At 40.0% G+C, this 18,988-nt stretch overlaps 1 protein-coding gene across 1 annotated transcript in view; it reads left to right on the forward strand.

The window, feature by feature from the left end:
• Positions 1–18,988, forward strand: part of LOC106089835 (elongation of very long chain fatty acids protein 6) — a 130,461-nt gene that overhangs the window by 15,889 nt on the left and 95,584 nt on the right. Inside the window, exon 2 of the mRNA XM_059360442.1 lies at positions 15,982–16,488. Coding sequence (XP_059216425.1) covers positions 16,307–16,488 — 182 coding nt within the window. The 5' untranslated portion in view covers positions 15,982–16,306. The remainder of the gene's footprint in view (positions 1–15,981; positions 16,489–18,988) is intronic.

Here is an 18,988-nt window from a genome sequence, read left to right on the forward strand (position 1 = left end):
CATCGGCCTACAGCACAGCGACGCGACGGTTCGTTTGGTTTGTCTGTTTTTGATCTTTAAAATCTTTTCGCAATTTTTCGAACATATTGCAGCTCAAGATTATATATTTAATGCTTTCTATTCAAATAATAGCATGGTAAAGAACTTATAAATGTTAGGCAAATGTGTGCTGTTTTCAAAACATGTTTAAAAAAAATGGCATGGTGGATCGCAATTTCTGATAGGCCATTGATCTTCATCAACACCTTTATTAAGGCACTCTACATACCCAACAACTACAATGTTAAGTACGGTGTAGAGAACGCTTTTTTCGAAACAGGGTTCAATAAGTCCTCTTAGCGCAGTAAGAGGAAAAAAGACTGATACGTTATCTATCCTCATCAACACATTTTTATGCCCTCCACCATCGGATGGGGGTATACCAATTTCGCTAACTTTCGAAGGAGTAAACCTAGGCGCTTGAAATTTTGCACAAATACTTCTTATTAGTGTAGGTCGGCTGGGATTGTAAATGGTCTAAATCGGATATAGCTGTCATATAAACCGATCTTGGTTCTTGACTTCTTGAGCTTATAGAGGTCGCAATTCTTATCCGATTTAGCAGAAATTTCGCATGAAGTGTTCTGGTATGACTTACAACAACTGCCAAATATAGTCTTTATCAGTCCATAACCTGATATAGCCGCCATACAAACCGATCTCCCGAATAGACTTCTTGAGCCTCTAGAGGGCGCAATTTTTATCCGATTTGGCCGAAATTTTGCATGTAGTGTTTTATTTTGACTTCCAACAACTGTGTTAAGTATGGTCTTTATCAGGCCATATCCTGATATAGCCGCCATATAAATCATTGTTCCGATTAGATTTCTTGAGCCTCTAGAGGGCGCAATTCTTATCCGATTTGGCCGAAATTTTGCATATAGTTTTTTATTTTGACTTCCAACAACTGTGTTAGGTATGGTCTAAATCATTCCATGTCCTGATATAGCCGCCATATAAACTGATCTGCCGATTAGGCTTCTAAAGGGCGAAATTTTTAGCCAATATGGTTGAAATTTTTCATACATATATATCGGAGCTATATCTAAATCTGAACCGATATTGATTAAGTCTTGCAGATATGTTAGGATCACTAACAGAACAATCCGTGTCAAATTTTGTGAAGATCGGTTGAAAATTTTAGTAACTACGGTCATTTCAGTGCAAATCGGGCGATACATATATATGGGAGCTATATCTAAATCTGAACCGATTTTTATGAAATCTTGCAGATATGTTAAGATCAGTAACAGAACAATCCCTGCCAAATTTATGTTAGGATCACTAACAGAACAATCCGTGTCAAATTTTGTGAAGATCGGTTGAAAATTTTAGTTACTACGGTCATTTCAGTGCAAATCGGGCGATACATATATATGGGAGTTATATCTAAATCTGAACCGATTTTTATGAAATCTTGCAGATATGTTAAGATCAGTAACAGAACAATCCCTGCCAAATTTATGTTAGGATCATTAACAGAACAATCCGTGTCAAATTTTGTGAAGATCGATTGAAAATTTTAGTTACTACGGTCATTTCAGTGCAAATCGGGCGATACATATATATGGGAGTTATATCTAAATCTGAACCGATTTTTATGAAATCTTGCAGATGTGTTAAGATGGATCCGTGCCAAATTTTGTGCAGATCCGTTGAAAATTGTAGTTACTACAGCCATTAAAGTGCAAATCCAGCGATACATATATATGGGAGCTATATCTAAATCTGGACCGATTTTTACAAAATTAGCCAATAGCTTTCGTCCTTGCGCCAAAAAAGTGGCATGTCCAAATTTTCGTGACGATTGGACAACAAATATGACCTGTAACTTGATTACAAGCATACATGGACTCACAGACGGACATGGCTAAATCGAATCAGAAAGTGATTTTGCGTCGATCGGTATACTTATCAATGGGTGGGTCTAGCTCTTTTCCTTCTAAGCGTTGCAAAACAAAAGCACAAACTTATAGATTCCTGCACCACAGTGGTTGTGTAGGGTATAAAAACTTCTTGAAACCCTAGAGTGCGCATTTCTTATCCGATTTGACTGAAATTGGCAAAATCAGTTTATAACCTGATACAGCTGCCATCTTGACTTCTTAAGCCTCAAGAGCCGCAATTCTTAACCGATTTAGTTCAAATTTTGCAAGTTAAGGTTTGCTCTTACTGCCAACAGGCGTGCCAAGTATTGGTTTATAAACTGATACAGCTCCCATATAAAGCGATCGCCCGATTTGACTTCTTGAGCCTCAATTATTTAGCTGAAATTTGAAGCGTACCAATTTCGGCACTATTTTTTTTACCAAAATGTTCGAACTGTGCAAAAATTATTTAGTCGTCCATCATATATTTCTAAGTTGTACCTGCATGCCAAATTTCAGACCTCTAGCTCCATCTGTAAAGAAAATACCAAATGGTAACAATTTTGGCACCAAAATGTACGAATTTTAAATAAATCATTTAGTCACCCATCATATATTTTACACACATGCCAATTTTCAGAATTGCGGTACTAAACGTACGTTTTCTCCCGTTACCAGTACTGTTTTTCCATTTCCATTATATTTCCTCATCCTTTTTCTCCAGATGTCTTTTATGTTAAATTTTAAAATTATACCTTTATCCATCCGCCCTCAAAAAAAATTCCAAAAACTCTTATTCACCCAATTGGGGTTGCCATAGTGTATCAAAGATTCAAAATTCAGAGCTCTGGTTCAATTTACAAAGAAAGTACTAAATAGTACCAATTTCGGTACTAAACGTACTATTTCTCCCACTTCCGGTATGATTTTTTGCCAAACCTTATTTTTTCGAGACCCTCTTTAATTTGAGCCCAAGAACATAATTCTAGCTCTTTCCGTTCGCACTGGGCAAATATGTACCATTTCGTACGTTTTTTTTTATTTTTAAGTACCGAAACGAACGAATATCACCAAATCCAGCCTTATTCCGTGCCTATGACCCAAGACCAAAATTCGTGCAAAAATTCATGATTCTATCTTTAGTCGTTTGGGCTGGCCGATGATCAGTCAGTCGGCAATCAGTCAGTCACGCAATATAAATAAATTTTATATAAATCGAAATGTTCTTTCTTAAGCAATTTTATTTTGTTGGGGCGGAAAGTCATCCCTTGCAGGTTATTACTGCAGCTGTAAGCAATATGATCCGTATTTTAAGGGGTAAATACAACACACTGTCCCAATGTCAGCAAAATTGCATTTGGATTTTTCTTTATTAAGCGATTTTATGTTTGGGGCGGGAAGTCATCCCTTACCTCCATCCCTTGTTTTAAAAACTTTTATTTATGAATGAATTGGCATCCCTACTGCTAAAGTAACACAAAGATGTAATACGTTCAGTTCATGCTGCTTCTAGCGAAAATTCTTATTGGCAGAAGAGAAGAGGGAAGCCAAGAAAGAGAAAGAAAAGAGAGTGTTGAAGGGCGCTGTGAGTTAAATAAGAACGATGAACTAAACTTGAATGAAATCGCAATCTCAAGGATAAATGTAACAGACAAAAAAACAAAATACCATTAAAGAAAAAGTTACTTAATCAAAAAAGAAATAACAGGAATTTTGAGCAAATTTTATTTAAATCAGCGCCGCAATAACAATAATAATAACAACAGATATAGGTTAAAAATAAACAAGTGCAACCCCACAATAACAATAAACGGTGACAGCAACCGTTTCTGTAGCTGTCGTTTGGATATTTGTACTTACAGACATTTGCATGTATGCATGCATATACCTACATAGGAACTTGTTTAGACTAAATGAAGTGAATACAAAAATCCAACAAATGAATGAATGCCGCCTGCCTGCCTGCCAGCCAGCCAACGAAAGTCAGCCACTGAAAATGTGACACATATGAAAGAGACGAGACGAAACGAGAAGTGAAATGTGTGTGGCGGACGGTAAATCGTCGTTAATTTAGTAAAAACCGGATATGTTATTTATGCCAAAACCAAAAAATTTCTACAATTATGCTCTAAGTCTGTGTGAATGTATAAAGGGAGGCACAACACCATCATCATATACATAGATACTATGTGTGATGTTTGCATGTACAAAACAACAAACAATAGATTAAGCATCTCCATCAGCTTGTTTTTGTTGTTTTGTTTGTATTCACATTAAATTATGAGTTCAATGATTATAAGATAAACTAACCAAACACTCCATGCCGCAACTGAAACTGATATTTCAACATAACAGTTATTACAAATGATTATCGTTTGAAATAGTATTGAGTCTTGACTCCACATACCTTCATGTTATGAATTTCATTAATATGTAATGTATATTCGCTTATTAATACAGATTTCGTTAGAAATAGTATAAAACGTGCAAAACGCAATGAGAATGAGAGAGAGAGCGAGAGAGGGAAGGAAAGCAAGAGAGGTCTGATTCATTTTTCATAGGAAACTTGTATTATGCTATTGCTATTTTCTCTCTCTTTGCAAAATCTCTTTAGACGCCGTCTCACATGTTTATTTTCTTAAATCGAAAGTGTAATTTGACGTTGCCAGACATCTTGTCTGACAGTAGAGACATTCTTGTCTACTGTTTTTATACCCTCCACCATAGGATAAGGGTATACTAATTTCATCATTCTGTTTGTAACTCTTCGAAATATTGGTATAATACTCCATAAAATATTGGGTTGCCCAAAAAGTAATTGCGGATTTTTCATATAGTCGGCGTTGACAAATTTTTTCACAGCTCGTGACTCTGTAATTGCATTCTTTCTTCTGTCAGTTATCAGCTGTTACTTTTAGCTTGCTTTAGAAAAAAAGTGCAAAAAAAGTATATTTGATTAAAGTACATTCTAAGTTTTATTAAAAATGCATTTACTTTCTTTTAAAAAATCCGCAATTACTTTTTGGGCAACCCAATATATATATTCTTGATCGTCATGACATTCTAAGTCGATCTAGCCATGTCCGTCTGTCTGTGGAAAGCACGGTAACTTTCGAAGGAGTAAAGCTAGCCGCTTGCAATTTTGCACAAATACTTCTTATTAGTGTAGGTCAGTTGGGATTGTAAATGGGCCATATTGGTCCATTTTTTTTTTTTTTGATATAGCTGCCATATAAACCGATCTTGGATATTGACTTCTTGAGCCACTAGAAGGCGCAATTCTTATTCGATTTGGCTGAAATTTTGCATGGGGTGTTCTATTATGGCTTCCAACAGGTGTGATAGGAATTGTTCAAATCAGTCCATAACCTGATATAGCTGCCATATTAACCGATCTGGGGTCTTGACTTCTTGACCACTAGAGGGCGCTATTCCTATCCGATTTAGCTGACATTTTGCATGAGGTGTTTTGTTACGACTTTCAACAGCTGTGCTAAGTATGGTTCAAATCGGTCAATAACCTGGTATAGCTGCCATATAAACCGATCTGGGGTCTTGATTTCTTGAGCCTCTACAGGGAGCAATTCCTATCCGAATTAGCTGAAATTTTGCATGACGTGTTTTGTTATGACTTCCAACAACTGTGTTTTGTTACGACTTTCAACAGCTGTGCTAAGTATGGTTCAAATCGGTCAATAACCTGGTATAACTGCCATATAAACCGATCTGGGGTCTTGACTTCTTGAGCCTCTACAGGGAGCAATTCCTATCCGAATTGGCTGAAATTTTGCATGGCGTGTTTTGTTATGACTTCCCACAACTGTGTTAAGAAATTGCATGGCATGTTTTGTTATGACTTCCAACAACTGTGTTAAGAAAGGTTCAAATCACTCCATAGCCTGATATAGCTGTCATATAAACCGATCTGGGGTCTTGACTTCTTGAGCCAATAGAGGGCGCTATTATCCGATTTGGCTGAAATTATGCATGAGGTGTTTTGTTATGACTTTCAACAACTCTACCGAGAATGGTTCAATTCGTTCCATAACCTGATATAGCTGTCATATAAACCAACTTGAATCTTGACTGCTTGAGCCAAATTGTAGCCTAATCAGATAAGAATTGCGCCCTCTAGAGGCTTAAGAAGTCAAGATCCAAAATCGGTTTATATGGCAGCTATATCAAAACATGGACCGATATGGCCCATTTACAATCCCAACCGACCTACACTAGATTAGGTTAGGTAAGGTTTAAGTGACAGTCTGCCATCAGACTCACTTAGACGTTATAGTCTATTGTGATACCACAGGAACAGAAGAAGAAAGATGCCTTCTAGTTCCTTCCGATGAACCATCCACATCGCTTTAAAAGCCCTATAACTTGCGAATGTTCACATCATCTAAATCAGACAGGTTCTCAAAGAAATGAGAACCTAAAGTGGAACTCCTGCTAATTGCTAGTGCGGGACACACACACAGAAGGTGTTCTATAGTCTCTTCTTCCTCGATGTGCCTACAGCTTCCGCAAAAGTCGTTGCTTGCAAGCTTCAGTCTGTCAGCATGCTTTCCGATTAGATTGTCATGACGGACACAACGACTGAGACGTCTGTTCTAGTCTGTTCAATGTAGTAGACCTCTTCAAGTCTAGATGAGGCCACATAGTTTTGGAATGCTCAGAGCCCCCTCTTTGCGACCATCTATCATTCGTTGTCCTTCGGGCCTGGTCCTGAAAACTTAGCTTACATGTCGCTAGAGGCATACCCACAGATTCCAGTGTCTCTGGAGTGTGTAAGGTAGTTCGCGTAGTCTCGCAAGCTCGTCTGCCTTAGAATTCCCTGGGATATCTCTGTGGCCTGGCACCCAGAACAGTTGAATTTTTAACTGCTCAGCCATCTCGTTGAGAGATCTGCGACAGTCGAGGGCGGTTTTTGTGTTCAGAAATACATTCTCCAGGGATTTAATGGCTGTCTGAGAAGATATTTATGCCAATCGTCGTAATGAAATTATTTCTTAGCCATTCTACAACTTCCTTAATTGCAAGGATCTCTGCTTGATACACACTGCAGTGGTCGGGTAACCTCTTCGATATGACCAGTTCTAGATCTTTAGAGTACACCCCAAAGCCCACCTGGTCGTTTAGTTTGGAACCATCCGTATAGAAGTCTATGTAACTTCTGTTACCAGGGATATCGTAGTTCCAATCGGTTCTATCAGGAATAGTGGTACAGTAATTTTTTATCAAAAAGCGGCTCAGGTTACACCGTACCAGAGCCGCTTTTTGATAAAATAAAACTCCATCCACACTGCCTGGAACATCGAATATTGTATCAAGGATGACACAATGTCCGTAGCTGCCACATGACCAATGAGAAAGCTCCCTTAACCTCACGGCAGTGGTCGCTGCAATTTGGGTAGCCATAATGTCCATAGGCATTAGATGTACCATTAAATTCAGTGCATCATATGGTGTCATCCTTCGTGCGGTTGTGATGCACAAACAAGCCATCCTTTGGATCCGGTTATGTATTGAGCAGTAGGTGGACTTTTGAAGCGCCGTCAACCAGACCACAACACTATATAGCATTATAGGTCTGACAACTGCAGTATTTACTTAATGCATGACGCGCGGTCTAAACCCCCAACTTTGGCTCTCTTGCAGGTGTATAGGGCAAGAGTTGCCTTTCTTGCCCTTTCCAAAATGTAGGATGTGAAGTTCAATTTCCTGTCCAGCAAAACATCCAGGTATTTTGCGCTCTCTGTAAATGGAACATTCTCTCCACCGAAGGAGACAGGTTCCACTGTAGGTAACTTGTATCTCCTGCTGAAAGCACGGATTTATTCTCAGACCACTTTCGGTAGCCCACTTTGCAGTTGCACGTACAGCTTTCAAATGTATATCTCTTAGAGTGCTGGGAAACTTTCCCCTAACCGCAATTGCCACGTCATCAGCATACCCGACCACTTTTACGCCTTTTTCTTCCAGAGACAGTAATACATTGTTAATGGCTATATTTTAAAGTAGAGGAGACAGTACACCTCCTTGAGGAGTTCCTCTGCGGACTCATCTTTTTAGATCCCATGCCTGCCGTAATGCATCTTTTTGTAAGTAAGTTATTAATTAACTTCTTTACGGTAGAGTTGATGCCCAGAAACTCCAACTAACCTAACCTAATTGCATTTATCACGCACAACTTTTCTCCATTTTTTCTCATAAATAAATCCTCTGTCCACTTTGTAAACTGCGACATAGTGGCAACATTGTTTTCTATTTTCAATTCTCTCGTGCCCCAACAACGCCAACATTCGCAAACACACACAGACACTAGTATGGGAACATCTATCTCATCCACCAGTGACCGGCGTAATAGTATTGCTGAATTTCACGTTTCTTCTGTCATTTATAGCGTATATGCTGTCTTAGTTCATACAGAACAATTCATTCATATTTGTTGTTTCTTTTTTTTTTGTGTATATTTTTGGACTCATCTTATTTCTGAGGAAATAACACGAGACTTTTTTCGTGAGTACCATTCACCGCAAAATACACAAACCTTGGAATAGCACACTTCCAACCAAAACTCCTCAAATTGAAAAATATAACAAAAAGAAATAAGGTTTGTCCTTCTATGTACACATATTGGGTTGCCCAAAAAGTAATTGCGGATTTTTCATATAGTCGGCGTTGACAAATTTTTTCACAGCTTGTGACTCTGTAATTGCATTCTTTCTTCTGTCAGTTATCAGCTGTTACTTTTAGCTTGCTTTAGAAAAAAAGTGTTAAAAAAAGTATATTTGATTAAAGTTCATTCTAAGTTTTATTAAAAATGCATTTACTTTCTTTTAAAAAATCCGCAATTACTTTTTGGGCAACCCAATATAATGTGTGCGTGCGTGCATTTGCTGTTAATGCACGTTGGGCAATAATGATGTCATTTTGGGTATGAATTCTAATCAGTCAGACATGTTATTTTGATTCATCATAATTCGAAAATATTATGGAACACCAAAAGTAGAGAATTTTATCATATTTTTCATTATCGTTCCTCATATTCACTATTTGAAACCAGTTGACGCCATGCGATTTTCTTACAAAATTTAAACCAAGTTTTGAATACTTTTACTTTTAAGTAATATCTTATACCCACCTATGGTAGCTTTTCTATTATACAACTGCTGTGTTTTATTTAGTGCTGGATACACAAGCCGTGAAGGACTAAAATAAAACGCAAAAAATGTATCCTACTTTACTTTTTACTTAAATTGGCTATGATAGAACATTTGCCGAACGTAGAATAGCGTTCCAAGCACCTCGATCCTCTGCACTGATTCTAAAATCTCTGACACCAAGTTTTGAGGTGTTTCCCACCACTTGACTCGAGCATTGGGTCGTCCCGGTTTGCGTGTACCACCGTGTTTGCCCTCAACAGACTTCTTTGCTGGAGCTTCTCCATCCATTCTAACAACATGACCTAGCTAACGCAGCCGTTGCATTTTGAAACGTGTAACTATGCTATCGTCGTAATACAGCTCGTGATTCATACGACGCCCATACTGGTCCATATAATTTACGAAGAATTTTTCTCTCAAATACTCCAAGCACTGCCTCATCTGCTTTCACAAGTACCCATGCCTCAGCACCATATAACAACACGGGTAGTATCAGTGTCTTGTATAGTGTGATCTTCGTCCATCTTTCTAAACTGCTTACTTAATCCAAAGTAGCATCTGTTTGCCAGTATTATTCTTCGCTTTATCTCAATACTAATATCATTCGTTTCGGTTATGGCGCTGCCGATAGATAGATAAAGTTAATGACTATCTCAAAGTTGTGGTTCCGAACTTTCTCCATTTTCTTTATCTGCTCGGTTGTACAAGGCGTTTTGGGTGTTGATACCATCCATTTCGTCTTATCTCCATTTACTGCCAGACCCATTTTGACTGACTCTCTTTCGATTCTTTGAAAGGCTGCAGTTACTATTGGGTTGCCCAAAAAGTAATTGCGGATTTTTCATATAGTCGGCGTTGACAAGTTTTTTCACAGCTTGTGACTCTGTAATTGCTTTCTTTCTTCTGTCAGTTATCAGCTGTTACTTTTAGCTTGCTTTAGAAAAAAGTGTAAAAAAAGTAAATTTGATTAAAGTTCATTCTAAGTTTTATTAAAAATACATTTACTTTCTTTTAAAAAATCCGAAATTACTTTTTGGGCAACCCAATACTTCCGGTGACCGACCTAAGATGTCGATGTCGTCGGCAAAGGCGAGTAGCATTCGTTCTTTTGTGATTAGTATGCCATATCTATTCACATCTGCACCTCGTATAATCTTCTCCAGCAGAATATTGAAGAGATCACACGATAAGCTGGCTCCTTGTCTGAAACCTCGTTTGGTATTAAATGGTTCCGAGGGATTTTTTCCTATTCTTTTTTAGAAACGCGTGTCATCCTGCAGAGTCTTATTAATTTTGCAGGGATACCAAACTCAGACATGGCTTGAAATACCTTTGAACGTATCGATAGCGGCTTTGTAGTCAATAAAGAGATGGTAGGTGTTGATTTGTTCTTCTCGGATCTTTTCCAGGATGTTGCGCAGTGTGAATATATGATCTAGCGTGGATATGCCAGGTCTAAAGCCGCATTGCAAATGCACATTTTGCCCATGAACATTCCACTAAGGAACATGGGCAAACTTCTCACATATCAATGAGTGCAGTCCGATTTAAGTTTCCGATTTATAGCCGAGTTCGAACGGTGTGCCGCAGTGCGACACCTCTTTGAAAAGAAGTTTTACATGGCATAGTACCTCACAAATGTTGCCAGCATTAGGAGGGAAAAACCACCGCTGAAAAGTTTTTCTGATAGTCTCGCCAGGATTCGAACCCAGGCGTTCAGCGTCATTGGCGGAAATGCTAACCTCTGCGCTACGGTGGCCTCCTAGCTAAAGCCGCATTGATAAGGCCCAATTATCTCATTGACTTTAGGTTTTAATCTTTCCCACAGTACGCTCGAGAGTATCTTGTATGCGATGGGGAAGAGACTTATACCTCTGTAGTTGGCACATTCCGTCTTGTCTTCTTTCTTGTATACGGGACATAGGTTCCAATAATCGGGTATGCTTTCGTCTAGCCAGATTGCGCAGACAAGCTGATGTATACGCCTTATCAACGTGTAGCCTACGGTATTAAATAGTTTAGCGGGCTACCCGTAGGCTCCTGCTGCCTTGTTGTTCTTCAGTCGGGTCATTGCTACTTGAACCTCATTCTATACCATCATCAGGGATTGGTTCGAAGGTATCCTCTTCGTCGCCAACGTCGGACACTAGCAGTTGGGTAAAATGGTCTTTCCGTATCATCAGCATGATGTTGTTGCATTGTCTCTGCACGAGGATGTGCCTCCACCAAAGCCATCGGTTTGATGTTTAATTCTTTGGTAGAATTTCCGGACTTCATTGTGACTCTTCTACATCTCAATTCGCTCACACTCACTTCATTCCATTTCCTTTTTCTTTATGTGGAATAGACGTTTCTCCTCTCTCCTTTTCTCCTGATACCTCTCCTTCATCTGGCGCGTTGCTACTGATTGCAGGGTTGCTCTGTATGTCGCTTTCTTGGCGTCAGTGGCATCTCTAGACTCTTGGTCGTACCGTGGGTGTCTTGGAGGAGGCTTCCGGGAGCCAAGTACGGGTTTCGCGGCATTTTTCATGGAGTGGGCAATAGTTTGCCACTGCGCCATTATATCATCGGAACAAGGAGTGCTTTCATCAAGCAGTTGGATCAGTCGAGTGGAGTATGCCGCTGCCATCTGTTGTGTTTGCAGCTTTTCAATGTCCAGCTTCTGTGCAGTGTCAGATCGTACTTTCCTCGCCATGTTTAAACAGGTGCGAACATTTGTTGCAATAAGGTAATGATCTGAATCTATTGGGTTGCCCAAAAAGTAATTGCGGATTTTTTAAAAGAAAGCAAGCTAAAAGTTGCAGCTGATAACTGACAGAAGAAAGAATGCAATTACAGAGTCACAAGCTGTGAAAAAATTTGTCAACGCCGACTATATGAAAAATCCGCAATTACTTTTTGGGCAACCCAATATATTCGCTCCACGGATCGATCGTATATCTAACACGCTGGATGAATGCCTTCCATCTATCACAACATGATTAATTTGGTTGCTCGTGTTGTGATTGGGTGACAGCCATGTGGATTTGTGAAAATTTTTATGTTGAAATCTGGTGCTGCCAACTGCCATGGTTTTTGCCGCAGCAAAATCGATCCTCAACCCATTACCGGACGTTATCTCGTGGAAGCTAAACTTTCCGACTGTTGGACCTAAGATGTCTTCCTTCCCTATCTTCACATTAAAATATCCCAGAACGATTTTAATATCATGGGCGGGACAGCGGTCACATTCTTTCTTTAGGCGCTCGTAGAAAATATCCTTGGTCTGCTTGTCCTTGTCTTCCGTCGGGTCATGGTCACAAATAAGGCTGATGTTGAAGAATTTAGCTTTTATGCAGATTGTGCCTAGCCTGCACCTTCTCTATAGAGATTGCAGACATTCCAGGTGCAGAACCGCAAATTATGGTCCCTTTTTCGTTTGCTTTGGTTCCCAACGTTGGGGGGACCGATTTTACTATTCCTTTGTTTAATAGTGGTTCTCATAGTTTTCCGGGGGCGGATTACTGGCCCAGCGCCCCAAACGCATGGGTTTTGTGGGATTCCACATGTATGCCTCGTTGTGGCGAGCCGCTTGCTCCAATATCCGATGCTCGCCTCCAGCCGCCCCTTACCTGGGAACAGACGCTGATGTTGGCCATTGGTTATTTGAAGGCGCCAATAACTCGCCTTGGCGCACTCAGTATTTAATTAAGAGCCAGTGCCACCTGACTCCTCGCTGAGACTTTCCTTTCCTGACTGCCAGCGGCAGCATTTGCAGCTACTTCGCATGAAAACGGAACTTTCCACCATCCGCAACCTGTGGACACACCCGGTAGCTTTCACCTAAGCTTCCCGTGATAACGATGGACACCACACAAGTCGACGCTCAAAGTTCCAGCCTGTGTGGGGCTCATAGTTATCCCGTATCGGCCGGGGCTTTTACATAGCCCCACAAAAAATAGTCTAAATCGCACGATATAGGCGGCCAATTGACTGGTCCCGAACGTGAAATAAAATGTTCACCGAACTCGCCTCTCAATCAGTCCATTGTTAAAGTTGGATATCGTCTCTCGGTAGGGCTCGCCATTCACAGTTACATTACGATTTGCATTATCTTTGAAGAAGTACGGTCCAATGATGCCACCAGCCCTTAAACCGCACCAAACTGTGACTTTTCTCTGGATGCATTGGTTGCTCTTGCAATGCTTCTGGCTCATCTTCAATCCAAAATCGATTATTCTTCTTATTTACGTACCCATTGAGCCAAAAATGAGCTTCGTCGTAAAATGGAAGAAGCGCGCGATGAACTTTCTTAACAGAGCACGCATTTTGATAATAAAATTCAATAATTTTGCAAGTGTTGTTCGTTTGTGAGACCATTCATGGTTAAATTATAGACCAAACAGAAGATGTTTGACAGTTAAAACCAGTGTTGCCAAATAGATAAAAGCCAAAAAAATCACCTTTTACTTCTTGAGCCTCTAGAGACCCTAATTCATATGCGATTTGGCTGCAATTTTTTATTGTGACGTTTTCCATGACATTCAACAGGTTGTTGTTGTAACCACAATTGCATGTGAAGGTGGCGATCCTCGTCATGCTCCTGTACATGAGCAAGCTCGCTCCAGTCGAAAGAACCGATCGCCGTGGGAACAGGTTGGCCATTGGTTATTTAAAGGCGCCAATAACCCGCCTTGTCATATCGAGCCTCATGGGCACCCAGTATTTGTGCAAGAGCCGGTGCCGCCCGGCCTCTCACTGAGACTCTCCGCTCGATACCGCTGAGTGTCCGCGACTACTCCGTATGGAGCATTCCACTATCCGCAACCTGTGGACTTGAGCTACCGGGCTCAACAGGTGTGCTAAGTTAGCTCCAAATCGGTCTATAACCTGATATATCTTCCATATAAACCGATCTCCTGATTAAACTTCTTGGCCCCCTAGAGGCCGTAATTTCTATCCGATTTGGTTGAAATTGGGCACAGTGACTGTTTCTATGTCATATTTGGTCAGAATCGGTTCATAAACTGATATAGCTCCCATATTAACTGGTCTCCCGATTTAACCTCTTGAGCCTCTGGAGAGCGTAATTCTTTTGGCAAATCGGCAAAAAACTGAAACTTGTAGGGGCTGCAGGAAGCTAATCGAGAGATTGGCCTTTATGGGAGCCATATCAGGTTACATACTGATTTGGACTATATTTACTCTGGATCTTGAAAGCCATAATAAAGCATTACATGCCAAACCGGACAACAATTGCAGTTTCTAGGTGCAAAAAAGTTAAATCGGGAAGTCGGTTTATATGGGAGCTATTTAAGTTTATAGAACAATTTGGACTGTATCCAGCACGGTTGTACAGTCCAGTATAACAGAACACTATGTGCAAAATTTCAGCCATATCGGACAATTGCGGCTTCCAGGGGCCTCAGATGCTAAATCGGAATGTAGGTTGTTGTGCGAGTTGTACCAGGTTATAGGCCGATTTGGACCATACAAACCATGGATGTTGGAAGTCATAAAACAAAAACTGACGCTTCCAGGGGCCATAGAAGACTAATCGGGAGATCGATTTGTATGGGAGCTATCACTATATTTGTTTTTACCACAGGCAGGTTAAGTTGGCAGATGGGCTAAAGTGGACTATATCTTGGTATAGACCCCATATAGACCGATCTCCCGATTTGACTTATGGGCGCATTTTTTATCGGATTTCAGTGTGGGTGCCAAGGGGAGTACGATATGAATCGGATATAATTGCCATAGCATGAGGCAGAGGTTAGCATGTCCGCCTATGACGTTGAACGCCTGGGTTCGAATCCTGGCGAGACCATCAGAAAAAATTTTCAGCAGTGGATTTCCCCTCATAATGCTGGCAATATTTGTGAGGGACTATGCTATGTAAAACTTCTCCCCAAAAATGTGTCGCACTGCGGCACGCCGTTCGAACTCGGCTATAAAAGGGAGGCTTCTTATCAGTGAGCTTAAACTTGAATTGGACTGCACTCATTGATGTCAAATCGGAATGTAGGTTATTGTGCGAGGTGTACCAGGTTACAGGCCGATTTGGACCATACAAACCATGGATGTTGGAAGTCATAAAACAAAAACTGATGCTTCCAGGGGCCATAGAAGACTAATCAGGAGATCGATTTATATGGGAGCCATATCAGGTTATGAACCTACTTGGATAGTACTCGGCATAGATGTTTGGAGTCTTAAAAGAACACTAGGTGCAAAATTGTATATGCAGGTCTTGACATTTTTCACAAAACCCAATCAGCCCTTATCACGAGATCGATTTATATGGGTGCTATATCAGGTTATGAACCTACTTGGATCGTACTCTGCACAGTTGTTTGGAGTCTTAACAGAACACTAGGTGCAAAATTGTATCTAAATGGGACTACTATTGCGGATTCTAGGGCCTCAAGATGTCAAATCGGAAGATTGGTTCATATGGGAGCTTCATCAGGTTATACACCGATTTGGACCGTACATGGCGCAGTTGTTGAAAGCCGTGACAGAAAACTTTGTGCAATGTTGTCTTATCGCTGAAAGTCAAAAGCATAGAGTATATACAGGTCTTGACATTTTTCACGAAACTCAAATTAATTCCTAACAAATGTGTATTCAAAGGTTAGAACAAGAACAAGACTCATCTAATATGCGTGCATATATGGAGGGCTAAGCCTTGTCGTGCTTGGGCATTTTAAACAATTTAAATAATTCATTAACAGAAAAACCGTTTGCTTTACACTTAGGGTTGATTTGCACTTTTCTACAAAAACTATTATGCACAACAAAAAAGTACTATTTACATAGATTATATTGACAATATCCATAGTAATACACAAACACTCAACTCACAACAATTGCCACTAATTACAATAAACTTATATTAAATAATGTATTTTTTTGTTCTTTTACAGAGTTCTTTCACTTTTTGTCACAAACGCAAAAATTTGATTTTTGTGAATCCCATCAGCCACAGAGGAAAACGGTCGTTTCTACCTCCGAGTGATAGTGAAACAAAAATAATACACTGAAAGAAAACACAAAAGAACAGAAACCAAAAAAGTCATTTTAGTCCATAGATATCTTAAGATTAACAACCACAAAATCAATAAAAAAAAGTTCAAGTTCAATTAAATAGTTATTAGGTCTTAAACAAGTAGAAAAGTAATTAACCATAAAGTTAAGTTTGAAATAAAGTCACCTTAGACACGCCACGCCAAAACACAACACAAAACAAATATGATCAACATGGACATCAGTGTCACACCCAACTATTCGTATATTTTCGATTTTGAAAATGATTTCATACACCAGCGCACACGTAAATGGATGGTGGAAAACTGGACATGGGTCTTCTACTATTGTGGCATCTATATGCTGGTCATATTTGGCGGTCAACACTTTATGCAGAATCGTCCCAGGTATGTTGAGCATTTAAAAACATTTTTATTTGTATTACTTTTTAACTAAGAAACATTACAAATTGAACTGAATTTTTGGCAATTTTTAAGCTTCACTTCATATGACAGACAAGCAATTGTCTATGGTTTGGTTGTTTCATTTGCCAAGAGTTTCTTAACATTTGGTTGGATTAAAAATAACAAGGGCATTATTTTATTCCACATACCAAACTTCTGTTAAACCAGCAAAAATTAAAGCTCTAGGAACCGAACAAGGATGATCGAGAGACCGGTTTACATGGGAGCTATATCAGGTTATAGACTGATTTGGACCGTATTTGGCACAGATGTTGGAAGTCATAACAGAACACCGCTTGCAAAATTTCAGTCAAATAGGACGAAAATTGCGGCTTGTAAGGGCTCAATAAGTCAAATCGGGGGATAGGTTTGTATGGGAGCTATATCAGGTTATAGGCAATCCCATAGCAGCCGGTTGTATGTACCGGATTGACCCGATGAATTCCTTCATCGGCAAGGGCTGCAACAACAACAAAATCAGGTTATAGACCGTTTTGGACCGTACTAGTCACAGTTACTGGAAGTCATAACAGAACACCACCTGCAAAATTTCAGTCAAATCGGACAAAAATTCAACTTGTGAGGGCTCAAGAAGTCAAATCGGGAGATCGGTTTATATGGGGGCTATATCAGGTTATGGACCGATTTGGACCGTACTAGGCACAGTTGTTGGAAGTCATAACAAAACACTACATGCAAAATTTCAGCCAAATCGGACAAAAATTGCGGCTTGTAAGGGCTCAAGAAGTCAAATCAGGGGATAGGTTTATATGGGGGCTATATTAGGTTATAGACCGATTCGAACCGTACTTGGAAAAACTGTTGCAAGTCATAATGGAACACCACATGCAAAATTTCAGCCAAATCGGACAAAAATTGCGGCTTGTAAGGGCTCAAGAAGTCAAATCAGGAGATCGGTTTATATGGGAGCTATATCAGGTTTTAGACCGTTTTGGACCGTACTAGTCACAGTTACTGGAAGTCATAACAGAACACCACATGCAAAATGTCAGCCAAATCGGACAAAAATTCAACTTGTGAGGGCTCAAGAAGTCAAATCGGTAGATCGGTTTATATGGGAGCTATATCAGGTTTTAGACCGATTTGGACCGTACTAGGCACAGTTGTTGGAAGTCATAACAAAACACTACATGCAAAATTTCAGCCAAATCGGACAAAAATTGCGGCTTGTAAGGGCTCAAGAAGTCAAATCAGGGGATAGGTTTATATGGGGGCTATATTAGGTTATAGACCGATTCGAACCGTACTTGGAAAAACTGTTGCAAGTCATAATGGAACACCACATGCAAAATTTCAGCCAAATCTGACAAAAATTGCGGCTTGTAAGGGCTCAAGGAGTCAAATAGGGAGACCGGTTTATATGGGAGCTATATCAGGTTTAAGACCGATTTGGACTGTACTAGGCACAGTAGTTGGAAGTCATAACAAAACACTACATGCAAAATTTCAGCCAAATCGGACAAAAATTGCGGCTTGTAAGGGCTCAAGAAGTCAAATCGGGAGATCAGTTTATTTGGGAGCTATATCCAAATTTGAACCGATATGGTCGATTTGCAATCCTCTTCGACCTACATTAATATTAAGTATCTGTGTAAAATTTCAAGCGGCTAGCTCTACGGGTTCGACCGCTATCGTGATTTTGACAGACAGACGGACATTGCTAAATCGACTCAGAATATCGAGACGATTAAGAATGTATACACTTTATGGGGTTCTTGGTCAATATTTTGAGGTGTTACAAACGGAATGACTAGATTAGTATACCCCATCCTATTGTGGGGGGGTATAAAAACTAAGACGATGCAGTCATGTCTGCCCGCGGTAATTGGGCTGAAACTTGGCACAGATATTTTTTTTCACCACCGGCAGGTTAAGTTGGAAGATGGGCTATAGTGGACTATATCATCAGTCCTTAAAAATTAAGATTTTGGGCTGAAACTTGGCACAGATATGTTTCTTCACCAAAGGCTGGTTAAGTTGGAGGATGGGCTATAGTGGACTATTTCATGATATAGACCCCATATAGACCGATCTCACGATTTGACTTATTTATGAGCGCATTTTTTTTATAGGATTTCAGTGTAAGTGCCAAGGAGAGTACGATATGAATCGGATATAATTGCCATAAGAGGCCACCGTAGCGCAGAGGTTAGCATGTCCGCCTATGACGCTGAACGGCTGGGTTCGTATCCTGGCGGAACCATCAGAAAAAATTTTCAGCGGTGGTTTCCCCCTCCCAATGCTGGCAACATTTGTGAAGTACTATGCTATGTAAAACTTCTCTCCAAAGAGGTGTCGCACTGCGACACGCCGTTCGGACTCGGTTATAAATAGGAGGTCCCTTATCATTGAGCTTTAACTTGAATTGGACTGCACTCATTGATATGTGAGAAGTTTGTCCCTGTTCCTTAGTGGAATGTTC

Source organism: Stomoxys calcitrans, chromosome 1, assembly GCF_963082655.1.
Source record: "Stomoxys calcitrans chromosome 1, idStoCalc2.1, whole genome shotgun sequence".
NCBI classification, from domain to species: Eukaryota; Metazoa; Arthropoda; class Insecta; order Diptera; family Muscidae; genus Stomoxys; species Stomoxys calcitrans.